The sequence below is a fragment of the Podarcis erhardii genome (genome assembly GCF_964252035.2).
Source record: "Podarcis erhardii genome assembly, chromosome: 15".
In the NCBI taxonomy this organism is placed as follows: domain Eukaryota; kingdom Metazoa; phylum Chordata; class Lepidosauria; order Squamata; family Lacertidae; genus Podarcis; species Podarcis erhardii.
This window is the reverse complement of record NC_138505.1, coordinates 27,356,529-27,383,087: the sequence shown is the minus strand read 5'-3', so window position 1 is coordinate 27,383,087 and position 26,559 is coordinate 27,356,529. Positions and strand designations below refer to the sequence as shown.

The 26,559-nt window shown below is 44.3% G+C and overlaps 1 protein-coding gene across 1 annotated transcript in view; it reads right to left on the bottom strand.

The window, feature by feature from the left end:
- Positions 1–26,559, bottom strand: part of BCR (BCR activator of RhoGEF and GTPase) — a 99,660-nt gene that overhangs the window by 10,506 nt on the left and 62,595 nt on the right. The window contains exons 9-21 of the mRNA XM_081842743.1: positions 26,007–26,128; positions 24,769–24,937; positions 22,983–23,102; positions 21,472–21,547; positions 20,703–20,807; positions 20,071–20,145; positions 18,694–18,791; positions 16,455–16,586; positions 6,346–6,405; positions 4,296–4,405; positions 3,097–3,236; positions 1,723–1,857; positions 242–347 (exon numbers count right to left, since the gene is read on the bottom strand). Of these exons, the coding sequence (XP_081698869.1) occupies positions 242–347; positions 1,723–1,857; positions 3,097–3,236; positions 4,296–4,405; positions 6,346–6,405; positions 16,455–16,586; positions 18,694–18,791; positions 20,071–20,145; positions 20,703–20,807; positions 21,472–21,547; positions 22,983–23,102; positions 24,769–24,937; positions 26,007–26,128 (1,448 nt within the window). The remainder of the gene's footprint in view (positions 1–241; positions 348–1,722; positions 1,858–3,096; positions 3,237–4,295; positions 4,406–6,345; positions 6,406–16,454; positions 16,587–18,693; positions 18,792–20,070; positions 20,146–20,702; positions 20,808–21,471; positions 21,548–22,982; positions 23,103–24,768; positions 24,938–26,006; positions 26,129–26,559) is intronic.

Below are 26,559 nucleotides of genomic sequence, written 5' to 3'. Positions count from 1 at the left end.
TTCAAGAGGAATGAGGACAAGAAGTGACCCCCCCAACACTTCTACGTATGATCTACCACTGCAGATGAGCCACCTCAGAGCAGTAGTCTCTCTTAGAGCCAAGCTGAAAAGGTGTCTTGACCAGGTCTATTAACCATATGTGTTCAGTTATTATTCCCAACAATGCCTAGTAATGCATTCCAGGAGTTCCATAGTAAGTACTGAGAGATGGTCAATGCTGAAAAAGGACATCTAGCATTACCTTTTCAAATGGTCCAGGAGAAAAAGGAATGTGACAAGGTTGGGTTCTGGAAGAGACAGCAGTAGGTTCAGCATACAGCTTTCCTTAGCAACTGGATCTGAAAGTGCTAGATGAGGAGAGGGGGGGAAGCGTCAGGATGGGAGCACACAATGCAGCTTCACAAGGCATGGAAGGGAGGCTAGCCTGGCTCCTCCCACTCTTTTATAATCATTATAGTGAAGATTTTTAAAAATTCTGCAAGGCCTTTAGGCACAGGCCATTTTATGATTTTTAAAAAATAATATTGGATTTTAATTGTATTTTATCGTTTCATATTTCTGAATGAAATAACAAAGGGTGGTATTAAACTAACAAAAAAACCCCCAAGATTATTGCTGTCAACAGTCTTTCTTTATGTTATTTGCTCAGAGTAGCATCACTGAAATTAATGTACATAACTTAATCAAGTTCATTAATTTCCATGGGTCTGCTCTGAGCAAAACCCTATGCTATTAAGCAATCTTATATAAATAACAGTTAAAGGTTGCATCCAGACAATTTGTTTATTGTGCATTTATTTTTATTTGTCTGTGGGGAGATTAGATTATGTCTGCTATTGATCACTCTGATTTGTTTGCTGGGAAGTTAGATAACTGTGTCAAAGCGAGTGTTATCCCACACTTTCCAGTGTGTATTCATGTCACTCAATGTTTTGAGGAAACAGGCTTGTTGTGCAAGTCCTCTCAATAATCTATAACTGTGTAACATGAATCTGCTAGTATGTGATTGAATCCCCCAATCAAAAATAGCAACAGTCTGGAAGTGCCCAAAGTACATAATATGTTTCACTCAAGTTACAAAAAATAAAATCCAGAGACCAAGCTCAATACAGGCATATCCTCACTGCTCCCCCAATCCATCCTGAACTCTGCTGCCCTAACTTCTCTTGGGCAGCTGAATCTTTTCCTCCCTCTGCAGCATCAAGCTACACACAGGTCCAGGAACTGACCTAATTTTGGTTTAGAAGCTGCCTCCTAAAGAAGGGCTGAAACTTAATACATTACAAACTTGTGCCTCACAGACTGCAGAGCCAAACCTGGCCCAGTTATTAGCCTCAGCTATGAGAAAAGAGGCCCAATTGCATGCTAGATATTATCAGGAAAGGGATTGTTGTCCACTGCACAAATGGAAAACAGTGTACAGTTCTGGCTGGCACTTTTCAAAAAAGGGATTGCAGATCTGAAAGTCTGGAAGATGCAACGATATTATCAGCGGCCTGGAAACACTCCCCTACGAGAAAATGTTGCAATTTAAAATACTTAAAACATTAGGAATGTTAACAATTCTAAAGCAGTTACATTTCTAATGCTTTAAGTATTCTTGCATTATTTGGGGTAAGAGGATGCCCTGAAGGAGTTTCTGCCAAATATCTTCAGTCACATTTCCTCCCAATTGATTCAGCAATCCTGAAGTAGTATGTTTGTTAGTCATCAAATTCTCACCAATGCCTTCAGCAAAGTTGGGATAGAGTTCATCTGTGAAGAGGGGCTCAGGCAGTTCTCTGAAGTAGAGCTTTAAGGTCCCTGCAATGGCATTCACATCCATCTCACTCATCATGACGGAGACATCTTTGTTATCTGAAATAGAGGGAGGGGAAGGGAAATGTGAGGGGAGCAGAGCTTTTAGCTACTTGGGTGTTGCTTCTGAACTTCCTCTCTGCTGAAATTGTTTGCTCAGTTCAAAAATGATGGTAGAGCTTTTGGAGGATCAGGAATATGCCATGGGCTTGCACACTGGCTGTGTATGCATTAACATTTACCCTGTCTCCAGTGTGCTGCCACCACTGGTGTTTGAAACAGTGCACGCATGACAGTTAACCACAATGCATACGTATCTCGCAGTTTCTTGAGAAATACTGCTGCTTGATGCATTGAACCAGCTTCTTTTCGATTTGAAAATGTAAACAACATTCATTTCGCAGTTAAGCTACAGCATGTACGTTAGAAACAACTGCATTGCAGATCACTTCCTTTTCTGTTTTTTCCCCCCAAACATATTTATTGAAATTTTCAAAGAATTACAAAAGTGTAAAAAGAGAAAAGAGAAAAAAAGAAAGAAAAAACACAGAAAGCAAAATACAAAAATAAAACAATAATTAAAAATAATTTCACCTTCTTTCACTTAACTTTCATTTACTTATTTCCCAGACCTCCTCGCCTCTCCCTTTTTTGTATTCCAATTCAATTTGTTGATTCACCAAATCCTTTCCCAAACTTATTTTTACTAATTTCTCATATCCATTATATTCTTACCTAATCCTATAAACATTTATACTAAAGCCAAACCATTTCCTTTCAAACATCCTTCTAACGTTCATCAAATATATAAAACAGTCCTAATAGTCCAATAAAGAGAGTGAAACAATCCAATCTTCATCCCCTCCCCCTGGTTCCGGATTTGTCAGTCCATTTTATCTCATAAAACTAGCACGTTAACCTGGTAACCTTATATCCGAGGCCCTTAAGTCTCTTCCCTGTCCCTTCCACAATTTTTCTTCTGGGTCTCCTTTCCCTCGTGTGAACTCCAACTTAGTAATGTTATGAACCCTTTTCAACAAAACAGCCCTTTTCCCACAGTCCATATTGAACTCCCTATAAGATTTAAAGTCATATTTCGATGTCCTTCCAAAATTGGGAGCCCCCATATCTCCAGACCTCTCCCGGCCCATTCCCTCGGAAAGTCCATAAGTTCCTGCAGATCACTTCCTTTTCTGAACTACTTCCATTGAGACTGGCCCTAGTAACTGTTTGTAGAGTGAGTGGAGCACTGACTGTTCATTTTTAGTGGAAATGAAAACCTTAGAAGCTGATACTCACTGACGTCAAAAGCAGCTTTCAGAGCCTGGATATCGGTGGCAACGCCAGAGACTCGGTAAATGCCCACCTCCTCCATGCCACGACGCTCAATCTCCTCGACACACTGGCGCACAATGTAAGGCACCTTTGATCTCTCTCTCCTGCAAGAAGAGGTCCAGTTCAGTAAAGGCAAAGGCAATAGTTATGTGTGAATGTACACACACCACAAGCAAGAAACCAATTTCAAACTGCCTTTGATTCTGTGGAAAAACTAGAGGCTGCCTGAATTTGAAGGCAGACATTTTTTTTCGGTATCATTTTGTATTTTCAAAAGTAATACTAATACAAATTTACAGAATTACTATGTCAAGAAATTAAAACAGTAAAACTGTTGTTCAAGATGTACAGCTATTTATCATTTTCAAAGTTATGTGCTATTTCTGATCTGCCCCTAAGCTTGTGAGTATCATATTGAAGCACTTGCCAGTCCCTGATATGCCATGCTTCTCAAAAGTACAAAGTTTATTGATGTGCAGAAAAGTAAGAGTTCAAAGAACTGGCAGCTACATTCTCCCACTCCAACACCATAAAATTCCAGTCATCAGTTCATACCATGGGTGCCAAACCATTCACCTGACTCCAGAGAATCACGTGTTTTTCTTTTCAAAGTAAGGCTGATACCTGAGAGGAAGCTAAAAATCCTCATTCAACTTCTCTATTTTTTAAAGATGTCACTTGAATATGTGTGCTTTAGTAGTCCTGTTTTTTGCCTACAGAATAATGATTCCCTCCCAAGTTCTCCAGTGCCAGTAAACATTCTGCTGGCAAATGAATCATGACTAAAGTTCAGGGGTTAAAACTAATATAGCACCATCCAGATGGTGTGAATGTTTTTTTGAGTGTGGTGCATAATGGCTGCTCGGTAGCTTGGAAAATCCCAGGGTGAGTCATCTCACAGGATAGGAAGAGACCAAGGGTTGGTTCCGGAGCACGGCATAGCACATGATGTTCAAAGTAAACAAACTTGGGTTCCAAGCAGATTTATGCAGCTCTCAATGAAGATGATGCAGCTTGCAAAACAGATACTTCCCCCTCCCCTCAAAACTACCTGTTAGAAAACAGGCAAATTATACGTGTTAACTTTTGTTCACTGTCAGGTCAGGGGAAAGGCCTTAAGGAAAAACCCTGGATTAAAAAGACAAAATTATGAAATAACTCACTTGGTGACCACTGCGATCTTTACTCCAAATACGCCTGTTTGTTTGCGGGAGGGCATCCTCTTTAAGCTGAACTCTCTGCTGGTAAACTTCACAGACAGCTTCACTTCAACCTTGAAGAAAAAGGAGATTCATAGCTACTCTTTCCAACAACAGAAATTCTTGTTGGATTTCTCTCATTCAAAAACAGTCACAAGGAGTAACAATGAATAGCACAGGGGCTTGGATCATCAGCTGAGTGACCTGCTCTGTTCTGAGCTCCGCAATCAGACTGAGTTACTTTCATACTCCATGTAAACTGCTTTCCCTTGGGAAAACTACACAGAACAATGCATCCCCTTCTCAACTACATACCACATTAGTCTCTTGTGATTACAAACAGAGTCTTCTAACACTTCAAAACAACAAAATGTCAAAGGGGATAGAAATAACAAAGCTAATGTGGAAAGAAATGTGAAGTCTAATACAAACTGAAAGTCAACCAGACTTTTCTAAAATTTTAGGCCAGGAGAGCCTAAAAAGTGGGTCTCCAGATGTTGCTGGACTCCCACAATCACTGGGGCTCAATATCTTGAGATCCACAGGTTAGCCATCCCTGTTTTTAGCCTTACACTTGCAAAAGTTTGTTTCTGGAGTTTACAGTTAGAATTGTTTCGGTAAAATCTCTTAAGGTAAGGCGTCTTACAGCTGCTTTTATTACTACTTTAAATTTTCATTTGTTTTTGTTTTTATTTTACATGTGGTTTACTGTTTCTTAAAAGAAAATGTGTTAGCTTCTCCAAGTACATGGCAACGTGAAAAGCATAATATAAAGTATATAAATAATAGCAGCTATGCATAATGTGCAGCTTATCCATGCTCACTAGGAAGAGACAATAGTCAGACAGCAAGTCTCATTTGATATTCAATGAGCAGAGACTCTTCTGTATTCAGTAGCATTAACACCACAGTGAGCAACAACTTGTAACTGAGGGTCAAAGAAGATTTTACATGATGCATGAGATTTTAATGTTCTTCAAAACTACTTATGTCTGAAATAATTGCTATTTCATCTGAAGTAGTTTCCCCAGCTAAACCACTTTTATCTGGTTAACTGGAGCTTATTAATACAGCTCATTGAAGAGAGACAGTGTACACAGATGCCCGTTCTAAATAGATTCCACTATGTGCCATTCTTTGTCAAAAAGCTATGCCAACATTGCATATATTTTAAAAGGGAGAACAAGACTTCAGTGGTTACAGACAGGCAGCTCTGAGCGCTGGCGGGCATTTGATCTGCTGAGATGTCCTCCAATACAAGCCACTGCCATTCCCATTTATTTCAATGAAAATTGCAGAGGAGAATTCCAGAGTGCATTGTCCCCTTTGTTAAAAATTAGTGCCTGCAAGGGCATGCAGTTGTGAGTGTTGTTTTGATTTTCCACACCAGGCATCAATAGGACCAAATAGTCAAGGTGCCAATTTAATAAGGCCGAGTGCTTTGAGAGGTCAAACAGGCTTGAGAGAAAGACCTTGTGGTGCAAGAAGCAGCCTGCATGACTACAAAGACAGCTAGGGTGGTCTATTGCTGCACCAGGAACAGGATGTGCGTATTCTGCATACATCCAGATCCTCTGTAACATTATTGCATTAGAAATAAAACTCTCCTATCTTCCCCATCCAGGGAAGTGCAGATTGTTATCAGAGAGCTTATGTGTTTTGGCAGTATGGGCGATACAAAGGCAGAATTTCCAACACAGAAAATTTATACATGCTGTTCCTATGCAACAATTGAATGCTCAACGCTGCTCTGTATCTGTGTGCTAATGGAGACTGCACCCACGCAAGGAACAATCTATAAAGCTGGCTCCTCAGCAGGCATGTAAACAGCTGCACAGGCCTGGCAAGCAGCTTGCTGCCAGTGTTTTATATCATCATCTGCATGTGTGTGCAGATGTAACAACAACATTTGAGTATGGGTCTTCAGTCACCAGGAGCACAAGACCTGAAAATCCAATCCAGAACGGAACAGTCAGGAGCAGCCAGCTTGCATTTTAGAATTGTCTGTACTTACTCCATTCATCAATATGACAGTGCGTTGCCAGTCTTTATCTTGCAACGTCTGTGGATCCAGCTGAAAAATGGAGAGTTATTAGTGAGTTAGCAATCAGGTGCAGAGGCCAAAGTGGCTGTATTGCCTTACATAAATTAGTCAAATAATTTTATTATTTATACCCTGCCCATCTGGCTGGGTTTCCCCAGCCACTCTGGGCGGCTCCCAACAGAGGACTAAAAACAGAATAAAACTTACAACATTAAAAACTTCCCTAAAGAGGGCTGCCTTCAGGTGTCTTCTAAAAGTCAGATAAGTTATTTTTTTTCCTTGACATCTGATGGTAGGGCGTTCCACTGGTCGGGCGCCACTACCAAGAAGGCCTTCCGCCTGGTTCCCTGTAACCTCACTTCTCGCAGTGAGGGAACCACCAGAAGATCCTCAGAGCTGGACCTCAGTGTCCAGGCTGAATGATGGGGGTGAAGACACTCCTTTGGGTATACTGGGCCAATGTCATTTAGGCCTTTGAAGGTCAGCACCAACACTTTGAATTGTGCTCGGAAACGTACTGGGAGCCAAATTTAATTAGACCGGTATGCAGGTCACATATTTGCAGGATCAGAGATATCAGGAGAATCCTGCTAGCTTGTCCTTTAAAACAAATAGCAAAATTATAGACCTCAACAGTTCTCAACATGAATACCCTAGAACAGTCTTCCCCAGTCTGATGCCCTCGAGCTGTTTTGTGCTATAGCTCCAAACTGCCCCCGTAGTCCAAAACTGCTGGAGGGCACCAGGTTGGGGAAGGCTGATTTAGAAATTCCTCAGTGCCCTTTCAGACCATTTGTCATCCGTCACTCTCTTCTGCATGAGAAAAAAAGATTCCAGAATGTTTGACAACGAAAGTCATGAAAGCAGCATATTTTTGCAAAGCTAAGCAAATACATTCAACACATACCTTTATCCTTATGACAAAAATTTCAAAACAGTTGTCTTTTATTTTGCACACAATATGCATGTCTGTCGGACAAGCCAGTGGAGGTTTTCTAGCAGAGTCCATGGTACCAATTCTGGTTTGCTGGGCTTGTTCATCAGCCTGCCTCTGGCCTGCCCCCGAATCAGTTTTAGGGATTCAGGGCCAACTCCTCTCTCAGGCCTAAGTGAAGTTGTCAACCTGTCTCTGAATTATGCCACTCAGATGACTGCAGGTTTGTTGGGTGTGTTTGTACGATAATGCTCTTCCACACATAAAAATTCATAGGCCCAGAAAACTAGCATGTAGGAAAATAGCTAGAAAGTTTTCAACATGATAGGAATTTATTTTATTTTTTTTGCAAAGGGAGGAGCATTCAACAACCTGAGGCCCCACTTGAATCCTGAAGTGGCACAGTCCAGGCACAGGTTCACCACTTCATTTGCTGTTTGTGAGAATTAGCCCTTTGCCTCCGCCTGTTGAGACCCCATTATTATTGCTAATAAGTGGAAGCAGTTTCTCTATCCACACATACAGCACAAAGCAATGGGAAGGCGGAGGATGGGGAGAAAGAGAGAGAGAGAATGAATGACGTGAATGAATGTAAGAGTAAAGCCAACCTTTCCTTGTAGCACTCTGCCACAGACTCGGGGCCACAGAGTGTGGCTTCTGTTATGTGTACATTTCTTCGGTAAATCCAGCAGAGTCCTGCAGCTACAGCTGTAGCAGAAATGCTTGAAGACTTCCTGAGTGGTGGAGTGGGTCATCAGCAGCTCCCACATCTCTTACTGTGTCGTGTGCTCTTATTGTGCTCTGAAGCCCAGTGCTGTCCCTCTAAGTCTACTCTTGCTCTGCCAGGGGCTTTATAATGAGAATATTCTTCCTGGAGGACCTGCCCACTTCAGTTTGGGCAGCCAAGGTGCCAATGAGGTGTTTGTTTTTCCTTCCCAAAAGAGTTTATGGGAAGGGAGGCAGAATTTTCCCTCAACAAGCTCTGTATTTTCCCAGAATTGAGAGGAAATGGCTTCTGAAGTATCTGGTTTCCTTTGTGGAACTACTGAGCTCACCTCCACCCCCATGCGACTGCTTTCTGGAGCTGACATGGATAGCCCTTCACAACACCATTCTCACAGTGGGAACAGTCAACCCAGACTCAAGATGCAATTCATCTGCTGCTCATGTCCTGTACTTCTGTGCCACATAAAGTTGCAGAACCTAAAATGCAACTCTTGTCTAAAACAGGCATGATTTACTGTAAGTCTCTTTGAGGTTTTTATGAAAAACGAAAACCTGGGGTGGTGGTGAATCTTCTACATAAATAAGTGAAAATGCTGTCTGAGGTATTCTTTGGGGATTCAACAGGTAAAAGCTGTCTGGGATGAGGGCAGAGATTCCAAAGTTAGGCATGAAGTGCCACCTGTGGAAGGAAATGGTACTTCTACACAACAAGTACCACCCTGCATCCAACAGCAGAGCACGAATACAAGACTCAATGCAAGAATGCAAGACTCAAGGTTTTTTTAACTACTGATGGGAGAGTTTCATTCAATTCATTCTGAAATCAGTTTGGTATTTATGAGCTCTCCCAGCAAGCACTCAGAAAAAGTCCATCTCTTTTCCAAGAAGTCTTTCCCAGTTCAAAATGTTCGTGTATATGCATAGATGCCATCTAAATGTGCTTTAGAATCATAGAGTTGAAAGGGATCCAAGGGTCATCTAGTCCAACCCCCCAATGCCATCTGGAGGGCACCAGGCTGCAGAAAGAAGAGGAAAAAGCATGCGCACCACCCTGGGCTCCTTGGAATCATAGAACTGTAGAGTTAGAATGATCCCAAGGGTTACCTAGTCCAATCCCCAGCAATGCAGGAATTTCAACTAAAGCATCCATGCCAGATCCATGAAGGAAAGGTGGAATATAAATGTAATAAGTATATAAAAGTACAGTCATATCTCAGGTTGAATGTGCTTCAGGCTGAGCGCTTTTGGGTTGCACTCTGTGGCAACCCGGAAGTAACAGAGCGTGTTACTTCCGGGTTTCGCTGCTCACGCATGTGCAGCCGCTCAAAATGATGTCACACGCATGCGTAGAAGTGGCAAAACGTGACCTGCTCACGCGCAGTCACATCTTACGTTCTGTTCAGGATGCAAACGGGGCTCCGGAGCGGATCCCGTTCACATCCCAAGGTACCACTGTATATGCTCTAACGCCATTGAGTGATGGGTCGTCCCCCTTTAAAAAATAATCACCCAATGTGGAGTAATTTACCAGCAGTCCAGTATTGTGCTTCTATGAAAGAACCTAAACAAGAAGCAGCTAAAAAAAGAAGATTTGGGGAAAAAAATATTTAACTGGCCCATTGGAGGAGGAAATATCAGCCCTGATAAGGCCACTGAGAGGAATGACAAAGATACAACAGGAAGGATATGTTTAAATGAATTACATTCCGTAACAGCAGCTTTGCCATTCCAAGCTGGCCAGACAAGCTGCTTACATGATCAACAAGGGTGGTGCAGAACTTCCGGGTTAGCGCGAACGGCTAATGGCGGATTCCCTCCGAGCTCCGGAGGGAATCGGCTCTGCTGAGGACGGGTCTTGCCGTGCCGGCGACACGGGGACCCTCAGAAACCGCAGGCGCGGAAGCCTGCGGACTTGGTGACTCGGTGGGCACCTTAAGCGCCCTCCCCGACCCACGAAGAGCCTTTTTAAAGGCTGCGGAGAGGGTACGGAGAGTGGCGTGGTGCTGAGAGTAGACCGCTACCTCAGTAGAGCGAAGCCGCAAGCCATGGCCGGAGAGCGCTGACTTTCTTCCCAAAATTTGGACTGGATAACAAAGGACCCGTGAGTAGTGGAATTTGGACTTTAAAAATTTTATCCTGTGAATTTGGCACGATCGGGGGATGTGTTAAAGGGAAGTCCGCACCCCCTCTACTTATAGACGTTTCAAAGCAAGGAACGGAGAATTAAGGCGGAATGAATACTGTTTTGATGATTTAAAAGTTTCTCACAAATTTGATAGAACAAGATTTTTGTGCTGGAGAGAAAGGGAATTTGGAACTTTGTGTGTATCCCCCCCAAAAAACCCGGGAGTGTCCTATTTGGGTCCCGGAGGAAGAAGTAAAAGGAGTTTGACAGCTGTCAAAGAAGCTGTCAAACGGGCGGACAAAGTAAAGAATTTTGCTATTTAATAACTCTTGGAATTAAAGTTGATACATTTGGACTGAGGCGATTGGAAACAAAGTATTGATAATAACAAAGTAACAGATTATTGGAAAAGGACTACTAAATAACTGAAAGCCCCCTAGGGGGAATTAGTGACATTACAATGGCTGCAGAGGGAAAATTACTGGCGGAGATAGAAAAAATGTTTTTTCTCGTGGGAATCCTGCAGGAGCAGAGTATGGCTCTGAGTAAAGTTTTTATGACCTTGAATCCTGAAACAAACAACTCTGCTGAATGCACAAAGGAGATGTACGATAAAAATTCTGCAGCTGAGCAGGAAGAGATGCCTTTGGAATTGACAGAGAAAAAAGAAGGAGTTCAGACACTACAAGTGGAAAATATCAACCAGAAATCTGCAGCGTTAGAGTATGAGCAAGAAGACCTCTGGATTACAGACCTGCGAAAGATGAGAAAGAAGAAGAGAGAAGCCCCTGGAGTACTTGGAATATTAAAACTAGAAAGAACAAAGCAATATGATTGGGACTTTTCTCTTGAGTATGGAAAACTAGATGGTCTTTCGCAGCAAACACTCTTCAACATTCTGAATGAAAGAAAATATGATCTGACTCTGACTGAACTCCTTCGGGGTCTTAGGACCATCAAAGAGGACTACCAATATAGCTGGCAGAGAGGGACTGACAGAGAATCAGACGCCTCGGACGTGAGGAATCCGGGCTAGAAATATTTTTTGTTTGTTTTCTGGACATTTGTCTAGGAAGGGACAGAAACCGGGGCAGGGGGGGGAGAGAATAGAATTTTAAAATATTATGTTTTGTTTTACTTGGTCAATGTGACCTATAATTAATATAATAAAGGGAAAATTTGTGAAGGGGAAGTTAGATCGACCTTAAAAAAAAAAGAAGTTAATGATTATAAGAGAATTGGATAGTTGAATACAGATAAACAAAAGATTTTAATTTTTAAAAGCAATGTGAATATCTTTAAGAGGTTAGGTAAGAACTTGCTGAATTAATTTTGGAATTGGGATGTAAGAGGAGGGGGTGGGGGGAAGTCAATGAAAGTGGGTAAAGAAACTTAGGGTATGTAATTGTATTTGTGTGTTTGTTTGTCTTTGTCTTTGTGTGTGTGTCTGTTGTTATAAAATGTAAAAACCCAATAAAAATTATTTAAAAAAAAAAAAAAAAAAAAAACAAGGGTGGTGCAGTGGGGAAAGGCAGACCAGCCAGCCAGTCTGGAAATAAAAACAAAAAGTGGGTAGCAAACAGTTTTAACAGACATAAATGTCACTCTTTTAATCCTGTTTATAGTGTGACTGAGTAGAAATCCCATATGAATCACCCGTGTGGAGGACAACTGTTCTGCATGGACACTTGGAACAACATGATTTTTCTGCAACAAAGCAGTGGCAAAATCACAATGGTACACCACTGACACCATCCATGCATTTGGGTGAATTCAAATGTTCACTTTTCTGCTACTACATGGCAAGTCTTGCAATTGCCCCAAAGTGAAATCCGCATGCCAGCTGGCTTTGTGAGAGGGCTTCTTCATCTCACAGACCACAATGCCATTGTAAGGATTGAAGATTAAAAAGTATCTAGATTGTTAACTTCTAGCCAAGGAACCCCAAGCACCTTTGGCTCTTTCTCAAAAAGGAGGACCCTGTATGCTACCAAAATCATGAAGAAATGGGATTAAAATGCACGTTTCCATTTAATCTCGGTAGTAACAAGTCAAAGATACTATTAGTCCAGTTATGGAATGCTGAGATAGCTATGTTTCTAGCCACACAGACATTCTCAGACTCTTATCGCAGCATGTATTCTGAGAAACCAACAAGATCGCCAAAGAGAGACTAGAAAGATCTATACATGCCAGAAAATCTGCTCACTTGCTTATGTTAAACTGCAAAATGAGATTTGAAAGACACTGCTAGAGTGTCCTTGCCATTGGACAGAAGAAATCTTGGCAAAGAAATGCAGATATTTTGGAGGCTGAAGACCACAGTGTGAACTGGAAAGACAAGTAGAAAATTTGCTGAAGTAGAACTACTGAATAGAGGTCTTGCTAATCCTACAGTTAGAGACTTTATCATAGTACAAATAAATATGACTGCTGAAAATATGATTTTGCAGCCAGGAGCTAGTGTCATATCTAGATCACCAACTTTGCACCATCTGGGTTCTGCTGAACAGCAAGAGGAGTATGTACACTTTCTGCAAAGCTACTGCCTTGTTGATTTAGTGCAGCCTTCTTCAATTTGGTACCCTCCAGCAATTTTGAACTACAACTACCATCAGCCTCAGGCAGTACAGTAATGCTCCCATGAGCTCTAGCATACAGTCGTGCTACATGGGAGTTGTAGGCCAAAGCAGCTGAAGGGCAGCAAAGTTTGTTTTAGTGGGAAAGAGTTCTTAATTTGACTAGGAAATCTGCAAGGCACTGTAACCAACCAAGGAAAGACACTGTGTTGGTTGTCTACACAACCCATTAAGTCCCCAATAATATCTGCAGTGTCTGTGGAGGGGCTTCTCCAAGATTTACATGTTGCCTCTGTGTGTAAGGTATCTTGCTGCTGTCAGGTATTCATCCCCAGGCTTGTCTCCTCTCCTGCAGAAGGAGCTCTTGACGGATAAGCTGAGTAGGCCTCTCACAAAGAGAGGTTAGGGATGCAGGCAGCATGCAAATGCTCAGGATGACTCAGTGTTCTGCTATAATCACAATATAGTCTTATCTTGGAAGTTGAACAGAATCCATTATGGAAGTCCATTCAACTTCTAAAACGTTTGGAAAGCAAGGTGTGGCTTCTGATTAGCTGCAGGAAGCTCCTGCAGCCAGTCAGAAGCTGCAAAAGCCCCGCCGGATGTTCGGCTTCCAAAAGAATGTTCGAAAACTGGGTTTCAGTCGTTCAGGAGCTGATTTGTTCAGGAGCCAAGGCATTCAAGATCCAAGGTACGACTGTACCATGTTAGAGTTTCCGCCTGGCTTCCCCTTCCCTGGAAATTTTGTCTGGGGTGCTTAGAAAAAGAAAGAAGCCATGGCCACAGGGAAACAGAGGCAGGGAACAGAGCAACAGTTTGCACATCAAACCCATTCCTAAGAGCGCCCCCAAGGCAACCATGCCATGATAGAACAGTAAACAAAAGGGAGCTGTTTTGATCAGTGCTGGTCCCCATCCAAAAGGTAAAGGGACTTATCCATTCAAAGTGCCCTAATGGCATGACAGCAAAACACTTCACTATCAGTGGGAAGGAACTAGCTTTCATTTCTTGTAAAGCAATCAGCATTTGTTGTTGTGACACAATGACAGAAAACCAAGAAATATTAAAGGCCTCAATTTTGCTGCAAAAATATCAATCTTGTAGCACCTGAAAGACTCATGAAGGCTATCAATGGCTATGTTCTGTTTCTAGTATCAGAAGCAGTATGCCTCCATATATGGCGTCTGGGAATAAATAGTTGGGAGATTGCTATTGTACCCAGGTCCTGCGTGGGTGCTTCCCATGGGCTTCTGGTTCACCACTGTGAGAATGGGATTCTGTACTAGACAGGGCCTACTCTGCCCAGCATCAGGGATCGTCTTATGTTCTTATTACCATAACAGAAGTGACAGAAGCTTTCACAGGGTTCTACTCCATCAGAGAGTATATGTGCCAGTGTGGTGTAGCGGTTAAGAGCGGTAGTCTCGTAATCTGGGGAACCGGGTTCACGTCTCCGCTCCTCCACATGCAGCTGCTGGGTGACCTTGGGCTAGTCACACTTCTTTGAAGTCTCTCAGCCCCACTCACCTCACAGAGTGTTTTGTTGTGGGGGAGGAAGGGAAAGGAGAATGTTAGCTGCTTTGAGACTCCTTAAAGGGAGTGAAAGGTGGGATATCAAATCCAAACTCCTCTTCTTCTGCAGATGTGACAGGTAAGAAGTTAAGAGGTCCAGTAGGTGGGCTATGTACTGTCATACCTCATGTTACGTTTTTTCAGGTTGTGTCCCATGGCGACCCGGAAGTACCAGAAAGGGTTACTTCTGGGTTTCACCGCATGTGCACAAGTGCCAAATCGCGCCGCACACCTGTGCAGATACTGTGCTTCAGGTTGCGGGCTTTTCATGTTGCGAACGGGCCTCCGGAACGGATCCCGTTCACAACCAGAGGTACCACTGTATTCTGCAAAATGAGATTAAAAACTGACGGAACACATAGAACACACCTTGGATGTCACTTTAACAGTGACATCAAATGCTACAGGAAGTGACATACCTAAAATAAATGCAGAGTGACAGCAAGTAGCTTCAATTTGTAGCATGAATGAAAAGCTGGAGGTCTTTAAGAGAATTACATTCCAAGCAAAACCTTCTCCAAATTCCAGTGTAAACATTCTACGGAAACCTCCAGCAAATAAACTGTAAACCCCAACAAAAGAAAAGAGCTGCTCATTTTCCAGAGACGGAGAGACCAAATGATGGAACAGGAAACATTAATTTGCTGCCTGTTGCTTCTGTGGAAAACAGCCGTGCTTTTCCAAACACAGAGTCAGTTGATGGCTTTCCTTCCTATTCAACCGCCTCTCTCTCTCTCTCTCTCTCTCTCTCTCTCTCTCTCTCTCTCTCTCTCTCTCACACACACACACACACACACACACAAAACACACAGAGAGAGGTAAAGCTAATAAACAGTCCTAGCTCTAGTCACCAAGGCTCACTGCATTCACCACGATACAAAGAGCTGCATGATTCACAAATCCCAGAAGTGAGAGGGTGAGATTTCCAGTCAAGATAATAGCGGATTAGCAACACACAATTGGATAGTTAAGCAAGAATAATTTATACCCAGCTCTAGCAGAGAGAGGGATGGAAAACTTCATGTCTGACATCATCTAGAGGTCTTACAAGTTCCAAAGAAAGAAGACTAGATTTTCTCAAGGGCAGGCTTTGAAAAGACCAAAGGCTAATCAAGCACCTGCCATATTTTTCGCTCTATAGGAAGCACTTTTCCCCCTCCAAAAATGAAGGGGAAATGTGTGTGCGTCCTATGGAGCAAATGCAGGCTTTCGCTGAAGCCTGGAGAGCGAGAGGGGTCGGTGTGCACCAACCCCTCTTGCTCTCCAGGCTTCAGGAAGCTATCCACAAGCCTTCAGAGCGCGGCGGGAGTTGCCGCCAGGCTCCAAAGGCTTGCGGATAGCAGCCTGCAGCCTGAAGCCCGGGGAGTGCAGTGCCAACTCCCACTGCGCTTCCCGGGCTTCAGGCAGCTATCTGCAAACCTTCGTAGTGCTCCCCCAGCCCCGCAAGTTCCGGGAGCGGCAGCAAGGCTGCCGCAACCTTGCCGCCACTCCCGGACCTGTTCTGGGAAGCCCGAGCTTCCCCCGACCCCAGCCCCGCGGCTAAAAATGAAGCCAAGACGAGTCCCGCTGGCTGTCTTGGCTTCTTTGCTCTTTGGAGCTGGGGGGGGGGGCGGGATAAAAAAAATTCTTTATTTCCCCCCCTAAAAACTAGGTGCGCCCTATGGGCCGGTGCACCCTATGGAGCGAAAAATACGGTAAGTAGTTTATTCAGATGAGCATGTCCTCCAAACGGGTGGTAGCCTCTTTCAGTCACTCCTCTCCATTTACTTCTTACTGCAATCTTCCCCAAGCTGGTACCCTCCACAAGTTTTGGACTCCAACTCCCATCAGCCCCAGCCAGCATTACTACATTGGGCTTCTCACCACCTTTCTGTGTGGCCATGGCTGCTCCCATTTTGCCTTTTGTGGGTTGTGGATCAATGCACATGGAGCCCAGGTATCCTGTAAAGATACGATGCTCTAAATTAGGGATGGGGAAGTTGCAACCCTCCAGATGTTCCCATCACCACTGGCCATTGGCCATTCTGGGTTGGGTCAATGGGGGTTGGAGTCCAACATCTGGAAGGCCACCTGTTCCTGACCCTATGCTTTAAAGAAACATGGCCATCTTGCCTTTACAAAGGTATATATTCCAACAGCCCACCTGGATTTGGCCTTTGCCCATGATTCGGTCTGTGGTCTCTCCATCTTCTTTGGTAAGCTTGGTTTTGTTGTAACACTTCTCGTAGCACAAGATTCGCAGTGTCTGTGAACCCTCCAGTTCTATCTCAAATTCCTGCAGCAGGAGAACAGCAGTTGAGTTAGTCGAGATTCACTCTTCATAGCAAGGATAGTTAGATGTTTTGGACAACTCTTATAAGCCCCAGTCAGCATGGCCAATGGCCAAAGATGATAGATTCTGTAGTCCAACAACATCTGGCAGGCACCACACTGGCTACCCATGCTGTAGCTCTCAAGGTACTAACATCACAGAGATTTCTTGGGAAATCATGAAAGGGCACCCTGAAGATTTTGTCTCATTCTGTTTTCCACCTGGGAAACAACTTCTGCGCAATCAAATCAGCTTTCTGTCTGCATAATCTATAAATCTATAAGATAGTTCCCCAAGGAGCGGGTTGTGCACTTTGCTGGCAACGGGAGGTGGGCTTTTTATTAACTAAACTTATGGAGCCTCCCCCTAACATAAGAAAGGCAGCAATAAAAAAGGCAATATGAAACAATGAAAGGTATTAAAAACTTAAGAATACAATTAATTGTAAAATACAATTAATTACAAGTAAATTACAATTGTAAAATGCAATTAAATTTAATTGTAAAATACAATTAAAGCATGGGCATAAAAAACCTTTAAGAGGACTAGACCATAAGACATATGTGAATGATGACTGTCACAGCCTTGGGTCTTTTCCAGAGAGAGACAAATTCTTGGCTTTGCCAGGAAAGATACTGCAACTTCCATATTTCCTGAGGAAAGATCTTTTGTAAACTACTTAGAGGTTTTCTACAGAGTAAGTGGCATGTATACTTTGTTAATCAAAACAAAAATCTTGATGAGCCAAACTATTGTAATAGGTCTCTAAATAAGAACACTGAAACCCTCTAGTGCAGCCCTTTCCATCTTGACATCCTCCAAATGTTTTGGAGTGCAATTCCCAACATCCTCAGACAGAACATCCATAGTGGCTGGGGCTGATGAGAATTGTAGTCCATAATATCTACAGGGAACCAGGATAAGGAAGGCTGTACTAGAATAAAAAACAGCAATAGAGGCAGCTGCTCTTGCAAGCTGTCCCACTGCCCAGTTCTCAAAAGAGAGACTGTTCTGCTTCTGGCTACTTTCCCCTTCACTTTCATAAGTCATTCAAAACAAATTCAACGGAGCTGCCTGATTCACAGTTACTCAAAAGCAGCCCTCAGGGATACAGCCCAAGATTAACCACTCTAAGCAAGCCATAGCATTGGCCTTGAACTTTCCCCACTCAGTTAATGCTGCAAGTCAGTTGTGATGGTGGTCAGTTGTTGTTGTTTTTATACTATTTATTTATACAGTGGTGCCTCGCAAGACGAAATTAATCCGTTCCGTGAGGCTCTTCATATAGCGGTTTTTTCGTCTTGCGAAGCAAGCCCATTGACGACTTAGCGGATTAGCGCTATTAGCGGTTTAGCGGCTTTTAGCGGATCAGCTGATAAGCGGCTTATCAGCGGATCAGCTAATAAGCGGCTTAGCGGCTTAGGAAAAGTGGGGGGGGGGAGGGAAAAAACCCGCAGGAACTCGCAAGACATTTCGTCCATAGGGAAATTCGTTTTGCGAAGCGCCTCCAAAACGGAAAACCCTTTCGTCTAGCGGGTTTTCCGTCTTGCGAGGCGTTCGTCTTGCAGGGCACCACTGTACCCTGCTTTTTCCTCTGATGGGACTCTGTCCACATACAAGATGCAACTGTGGCATTCACATCTAAGACTCGCTATGCTCTCCTGCTGAATTTTTAAAGAGGTGGATTTAGATCAAAACAGTTTGATGCCTATAGAGGGGGAAATCCAAAAGGATAATTCTCTCCCCCCCCCCACCTTACTGAAACAAATGGGAGGGAACCACAAGGGCACTGCCACACTTGGCCCCCAAATTAGACAGCTGAATTTCGTTATGACCACTTTTCAAATGGGATTAATTCTTGGACCCATTTGTATGCAGACAGTGGCAGTAAGATGAAGGTCCCATCCTTTTAGGAGCAGGCCATGACAAAAAATCTACAGGAACCTCCCTGATGCACCACATAAGGAGAAAGCAATTTAAATCTGTACAAACAGAACCACTGGCCTCCTACTGTCAAAGACTCTATGAGAGGTGGTGATTAGAAGAAGCCCAGAGCACCACTACAGCCTACCTCATTCCAGTTGGGCTCTGCTGTGTCTCTGTAAACTCTCGTTTTTGCCTTGTTCACGAAGTACCCAAAGGAATCCACTTCTAAAGTGCAGTAGAGGTCTAGGAGGAGGAAGACAAAGAAGCAATGGCTTGGTTAGGGTCGCCAGCATCTCTTGCAGTTTCCTTGGTCAGCTGGGTCAGACCATGCGCTCGCAATCAATCTGACTGCTGGTTGGTCCATGCAACAGTGATCTACACTTTGGAGCACCTCCCAGAGTAGGGTGCTTCCTTCAGTCCCATGGCAGTCTCTGCTGACACCTGATATTTGGAGGGCTGCTCTTCTCCCAAGTGTCTCAGTTTCCAGAACCACTCCAAGGTAAAGATTATATTGCAAGCTCATTCTCATTCTTGACAATTATCCCACAAGACTGATTTGTAAAACCCAACCTCAAATGATGGAAGAATTTATTAAATTTCATTCTGTCGTTGAAGACCTTCCTAACATGCCAGGCGTCAGTCACCAAGCTGTCACCACTGTGCATTTTAAAAGGCTTCCAGGATAGACTCCCCACACAGGAATACACCCCCTGCCAGACAGCGGCATAGGCTGAATTGGCCAGATGGGAGGCCAGCTGGCCACCCATCCCTTGAGGCCTGCAAAGGTCAACTCTCCTGACTGCCACAAAAATGCCAACTAGGTGTGCTGCGACAACCACCTTCATATGTGTGCCAGCTATATAGCTGCAGAGAGAAAGTGAATTGATTGGGCTGTGCAAGAAGCCAAACAACAAAGAAGTATAGGAAGCAGCTGCCATAAGCCAAGACAGAGAGCATTTGGTCTATCTAGCTCAGGACTGTTTACACTGACTGGTTGCAACTCTTCAGGGTCTCCCATCCACTTCTATAACATTATATTCCATTGTTATGTCAGCAGCACCAGCGTCTCCCTGTGGGCAACCAGAGGCTTGCTTGAATCCAGAGTGGGGCTTTCATTTGGTTGCTAGCCACACCACCAAATCATACTTAAGGTAAAGGTAAAGGTACCCCTGCCCGTACGGGCCAGTCTTGACAGACTCTGGGGTTGGTGCGCCCATCTCACTCAAGAGGCCGGGGGCCAGCGCTGTCCGGAGACACTTCCGGGTCACGTGGCCAGCGTGACAAAGCTGCATCTGGCGAACCAGCGCAGCACATGGAACACCGTTTACCTTCCCGCTAGTAAGCGGTCCCTATTTATCTACTTGCACCCGGGGGTGCTTTCGAACTGCTAGGTTGGCAGGCGCTGGGACCGAGCAGCAGGAGCGCACCCCGCCGCGGGGATTCGAACCGCCAACCTTTCAATCGGCAAGCCCTAATCCAGCTCTTTGCATTCACACACAGCTACCATGCAACTACCACTCACTTGAGCTCTGCTTGAAGCCGCTGGCTGAATGGACAATGACGTTCAGGAACCCATAGAGACCAGGGGACTCATCATCTGTGTTAAAAACATATAAATGTGATCGTTAAACTGGCTCTGGGAGTTCAGTGGGAAAGACAGATTAAATCCCCCTATATCTGTTAAATTCAATTTCTGTGGCGTGAATGTGTGTGTTTAAAGACCATAAGCACATTTATCCCAGATTTAACAACCTTCTATGTATGTTATTGTGGCTTGGGGAAAAGATCTGCTCCATAATCTATGGAAATTTAGTTTCATAATGTTTACAGCTCTGAGCATAAGGAATTAGACTATGCAACATCCCAAAATCCAGGGAGCATGAAAAAGGCTTCTGGACTGAGAGTGAGCCACTGCCTTTTTAAGACACTGTTTTTCACCACTACGATGACTAAAGCTGGTGGCTGCCTCCATGCCTATGCCTGGGAAGTGAACTGGGACTGTGTACTTTTATTGGTATGCAATGGTATAGATCCAACACACACATTAGACACTAGCAGCCACTTGGAAATCGTCCCTCTGAGTGCTGCTCACTGTTGGAGGCAAGATAGTCAAGAACAATGGCAGATGAGACCAACTGGTTCCAGGGTTCTCACCTTCTTTGTTTATCGTGAGGGGGATGTGATGCACAGTCTGAAGTTTCACACAGGAATTTGTCAGCATCTGGAGCTCCACTGAAGTCAGCGAGAAGCTTTTGAAACCTACAATTCAGAGGAGAATGGGCTTTTAATCTCCTGCAAACTTGGGAAGAAAGGTGTAGGCCAGTAATGCTGACCTCTTTGCTTTGAGTATTATTGCCACAAAGACATCCATAAGGGATCCTCAGAAATGATCCTGGGAATAGAATACTACGATTCCCGGTTATCCTAGAAAAGGTCAAGCAGATAGACAACTCCTACCAAACAATTTGCCACATGTGGGAATCATGCAGAAGCCTTTTCTCACAGAGGAAAGGCCCTCTTCTAATAAACCTGGAGATCTCCCTCAACAAGTTACCTGTTCCTCACTGGGAATGATGGCTGGACTAGGTAGCGTCACTGCATCAATACTGAGCACAGAACTGTAGAAGTTTCTTCCTACATGAGGACAGCATGCTGGGAGTCCCCATCCTTGGGGTCTCGCTGGAGTGGAGGGGAAGCACCTGGAAGGTGCTGATTCACAGAAACACATCTGTATCGGACCCAGACCACAGTCAAGAAAGGCCGCATATCTACACATGGGACATTCGGCAACCCTCACACAGAAGAGTGGCATGTTCAGCCTTAGACAGGCAGAAGGGTCAGCCCCAAGGTCCCCCCCTCTGATTTCTCCAAGCCCAGGATGCCTGCTGGTCACACCTAGGGAAGTCAGAGCATAGGCACGTACATTTCTTCTGCTGCTCCCGGATGATCTCTCGCCACTCTGCCCGTTCGTAGTCAGATGAGATGAGGAATGTGTAACTCTGAGTGACAGAGAAAAAGAGGCCCAAGGATTATTTATTTTATATTGCCTTATCCAACAGCTAAATTATGTACAAAAAGAACAATCTAAAGTGTTAAAATAAGATTATACAAAGTTCATAATACAGCCAACATATATCCCTGCCACCCAATTTTTATTTAATTTTCTGCAAGACTAACAGCATTTTCCTGGACAGTAAAAATTAACTTCATGTGTCTTACTCTACAAGTTTTGGCTCAAGCAGCCATTGAGTTGTACCATCTAGGAATTATGTCCTGAGGTTTGGTGTCTTAGGGGTATATGTGACCATTCATAGTACTCTTCATTGTACGGTGAAAATAACCTTTCGCCTGTTGGTCTGTTAAATGCATAGTGCTACACAGTCTTTTGTCTTTTCTTAAAAAATAATAATCTGGTTATAATTTTCTGTTCTTCCTTTTTGGGGCTGATGAACTTTTTTTTCCAGACAAAAGAAATCAGCCATTTGCACGCTTGCCTTCTTGCCAGGTTGTTCACTTCAGGTAGTGTTGAAATGTTTTTTATATACAGTGGTACCTTGAGTTAAGTACTTAATTCGTTCCGGTGGTCCATTCTTAACCTGAAACTGTTCTTAACCTGAAGCACCACTTTAGCTAATGGGGCCTTCCGCTGCCGCCGTGCTGCCGGATTTCTGTTCTCATCCTGAAGCAAAGTTCTTAACCTGAGGTACTATTTCTGGGTTAGCGGAGTCTGTAACCTGAAGCGCCTGTAACCTGAAGCGTATGTAACCCAAGGTACCACTGTAAATGCATATATTTCGTGGCATGTGAAGAAAATAGTTCCCTGTGCTTGGAAAATCTTGGTGAAGGTCTCAACAGTGTCAACATTAACAGCTAAGACTTGCATGACGTCAGCAAAGCCATCTGTCTTTGAGGGTACAAAGTGCACAGAGCATTTAATCCAGAGTCTGTTTCCCTTGCAAGGGTTTACACAGCCTGCCATCAGCTCTGCCCATATTCTGTTCAATTACAAAGAGCTCCCAAAAGATCACAAGATCCTGTGTCATTAACTAGCAGCTGGGCTTAATGTTCTAATTTGCCAGCCTTCAGCTTCAGAGATAATGGTCTTTTTTGCATTCATTATACTATGGGAGTAAATTTTATGTTGTGAACCACCCTGTGATCTTTGGATACAGGGCAGTATACAGATTTAATAAATAATAATAATAATAATAATAATAATAATAATAATAATAATAAATGAATGCAGCCATTGATTCATTTTGCTACTTCTGTAGTGAGCACTAAGTGCGCAACAGGCATGCTCTGTTCACTCAGTTTTTATGGTGCATGTGCAAGACGCCATGAACAAAACTCCACCTCTCATGGTTCCTCTGTTTAGCCCCATTCAGACCCCATTCTTTGCCAGTGAGCTGAGATGCCCACAAGGCCTCTCACCTTGCCATTGCGGTTATGCACTCGGAATGCCATGTTAGGAGACATCAGTAGAAGCAAGGATTCCTGCTCCGAAAGCTTCTTTTTCAACCTCTCCATATTCTTGCTGCCCTTATTAGCCCTCTGAGGAAGAAAAAAAAACCCAAGAGGAAATGAGATCATGTTCTTTTACAACTCAACAGATGCAGGAACTTGACGTTCACAAGAATCTCAATATTTAGGTTCCTTAAACCAGAAGTGGGGGTACTGGTTTTAACCTATGAAGCCTTGCATGGTTCAGGACCCCAAGGAATATCATTCCCAATACAAAGTTGCCCATGCCAACAAAGCAATGGGCCTTTTCAGTAGTAGCCCCCTAACTATCAAATTCTCTTCCCAGGGAGGCTTGCCTAGCACTGGCACAGACATATTTTTGGCACCATGCAAAGAGGTTTCTCTTCTATTTGCGTTTTCCTTTGCAGCTCCTGGCGGTATTCCTTTGGGGGCTCTTTAGGGTGGTGTGACTTCTCTTAGGAGATGGAGAGATTGTTTTCATGGCTTGATTACCTTTTAATTATTTTGTTTTTCATATGTTTTATTGCACCTTTTGCCATTTGTAAGTTGCTGAGTTAATTGTATAAAGCAATTAACAAGCTTAATCAATAATAATAATAATAATAATAATAACAACAATAATAAATGGTGTGGGTTAAACCACTGAGCCTAGGGCTTGCCGATCAGAAGGTCGGCGGTTCGAATCCTCGCAACAGGGTGAGCTCCCGTTGCTCGGTCCCAGCTCCTGCCAACCTAGCAGTTTGAAAGTACGTCAAAGTGCAAGTAGATAAATAGGTACCGCTCCGGCAGGAAGGTAAACGGTGTTTCCGTGCGCTGCTCTGGTTTGCCAGAAGCGGCTTAGCTATGCTGGCCACATGACCCGGAAGCTGTACGCCGGCTCCCTTGGCCAATAAAGCGAGATGAGCACTGCAACCCCAGAGTCAGTCACGACTGGACCTAATGGTACATTTACCTTTATGCTCTATCTGCCCATGTGACCCTCACCTACATCCTTAACCCAGAACTCTGCTCCTCAGCCTGGAAACTGCCCATCTCAGGGCTTCTGGAATGAGGAGCCCAACAAACATGTGAAAGGGACTCCCCTGGCAGCCATAGCATCCCTCACTCACATGGGTGCTAGGGAAGGAGTGGAGGATACCCCCAGTGAGAGCTCCACACTCATCATTGCCTGCTCTTGCCACTGTTACTAGCACCACCACCACTCAGCCATTCAATGAGGAGGATGTGAGCTCGAGGCAGCAGCTAAACAGTGTTCACACTTCTGGATGCTCAAAGTGGACCATCCCTAATTCTGAGTTTGGCTCAAAGTGTAGCCAATCTTTCCTACAGCAGAAAGCCTCTCACACTATATTGCCTTTTGCACAGTTCAGGAATGTGCATGGGGCTCTTCATACCAGCTGACTGGGCTGAGCACAACCCAAGCAGGACTGGGAAGGCTGTTTTGTTGCAGGAATGCTTAGCTGAGCAATTGGTGGTGGGGTAGCAGTACTGCCAGCTGCTCCCTGAAAAGGGGTGGGGGAGGCATAAATGCAAGCCCAATGAGGAGCACACTGGCTATGAAACTTAAGTTCCTAGTTCAAATCCCTACAAAGCCATGCAGTGAGGCAAATCAGTACCTCTCATCCTACGCCTCTTACAGAGGCTGTTGGAAAGGTTGTTCATATATCATTGAAAACAGATATAACTGCCAAGCACTATTCATATTTCTTATTCTCCTCCTCCCCTCTGCTTTTACTTTTTCCCGTTGGATGTCACTCTTCAGTTGAGAAATCTTGATCTTCATAGCATCCAGCTCCTCATCTGGCACAAGGGAGATGTTCGGCACTGCCTCTGAATCGTCCACCATTTGGAAGCTGAGGTCTGAGAGTGGAATGTACCATTTGCAGTCATACTGCTGGCTTTTCCTGCAAGTAGGAAAGCAGAGTGTTAGCCAGCTTGCCCCTCTGCTCCCCTTAAGCAGCTTAGCCCCCACAGACTTGCAGGACGATGTCCTCCTCCCTGAAGCAGCCCCAAAGTTTAGCCAGGGTAATCCGCTCCCTGCCTTATGCATTCCAGCGTTACAGGCCCATACTACAAAAGGAATCTTTCCTTTTGACAACTTGCCTAAACACCTTCCAGAATGCTGCAAAACCCATCTGACCTTTGGAAGCCTTTCACATGTTCATTTTCCTGAGATGAATGCTAACACCCGAGTCAGGAAAAATGTGTTGAAATGCAAGAAAATAAACTTGGGTTTCCATGGCAGTGGCCAGTGTGAGGAGGTGCATGGCTCTCTAACTGACATATACAGTCATACCTTGGAAGTAGAACAGAATCCGTTCCGGAAGTCCGTTTGACTTCCAAAACATTTGAAAACCAAAGCACGGCTTCAGATTGGCTGCAGGAAGCTCCTGCAGCCAATCAGAAGCCACGGAAAGCCAGTTGGACGTTTGGCTTTCAAAAATAGTTCGCAAACAGGAACAGCCACTTCCAGGTTTGCGACATCTGGGAACCAAAACGTTCGAGAACTAAGCTGTTCGAAAACCAAGGTACCACTGTATGCTCTTTCTGCTATATGGTGTACTACCACCAGCACTGCCATACTTAGAAGCTGGATTCTGTGCCAGCTCCAGCTTCCAAGGGCAGGCCCCTATGCAGCAGCACAGACAGCAATCAATCTGGGAGGTTCCAAACCAAAGAGAGGAGCTCAAACATGCTTGGCAGTTGCACCCTCTTAGTGGAAGTCCTCCCTCCTAATCTGGTTGTCTGCAGTTTCTCGGAGGTAATGGAAAGGCGCCCTGCACATGTTCAGAGGCATCTGAGCTGAACAAGGGCTAGCCTCTCCATTGGGAGGATCACTTCTGCTCCAGTTTGGTGCTTTGCCTCTGTTGCACCTGGCAGTTGCCCAGCTGTTCTTAAATATTTTCCTCCCCACTCCCTTATGCAATGTATAAACATGGTCCTTCACATGGAGCCCACGCAGAAGAGCCTCACCCTCCAATCTGCTTCTTGAGCTTGGCACACAGGAACAGATCGGTGAAGAGGAAAACATGGCGCAGCTTACGGGCTCCCTCGACAAGCTCCACCATGAAACTGTCCTTCATGAGCTGACGGTGCTGCCAAAAAAAGGAAGGGAGAGGCAAGGGTCAGAAATGGAGACTGGGATAAGTGATAGATGTTGGCCACTGCCAAGGCCAGCATCAAGAGCTAGCCTGTCTGGGCATCAGATGAAGGCCCTCCCCACAATACCCCAGCAGGGGCCCACTAACAAGCTCCCTAGACTTGCTGTAATGAGGAAGGCCCATGGACAAAAGTTGGTGTGGGTGATGGGGCATGGGAATGACCATAGCTCAGTGGTAGAGCATCTGCCTTGCATGCAGAAGGTCCCAGGTTCAATCCCCAACATTTCCCCATAGGGCTGGGAATTGCCCCGTCTGAAACCCAGGAGAGGCGCTGCCAGTCAGTGTATACAATACTAAGGTAAATGGACCAGTAGCCTCACTATGCATAAGGCAGCTTCCTATGTTCCTATGAAAGAAAGGTGCTG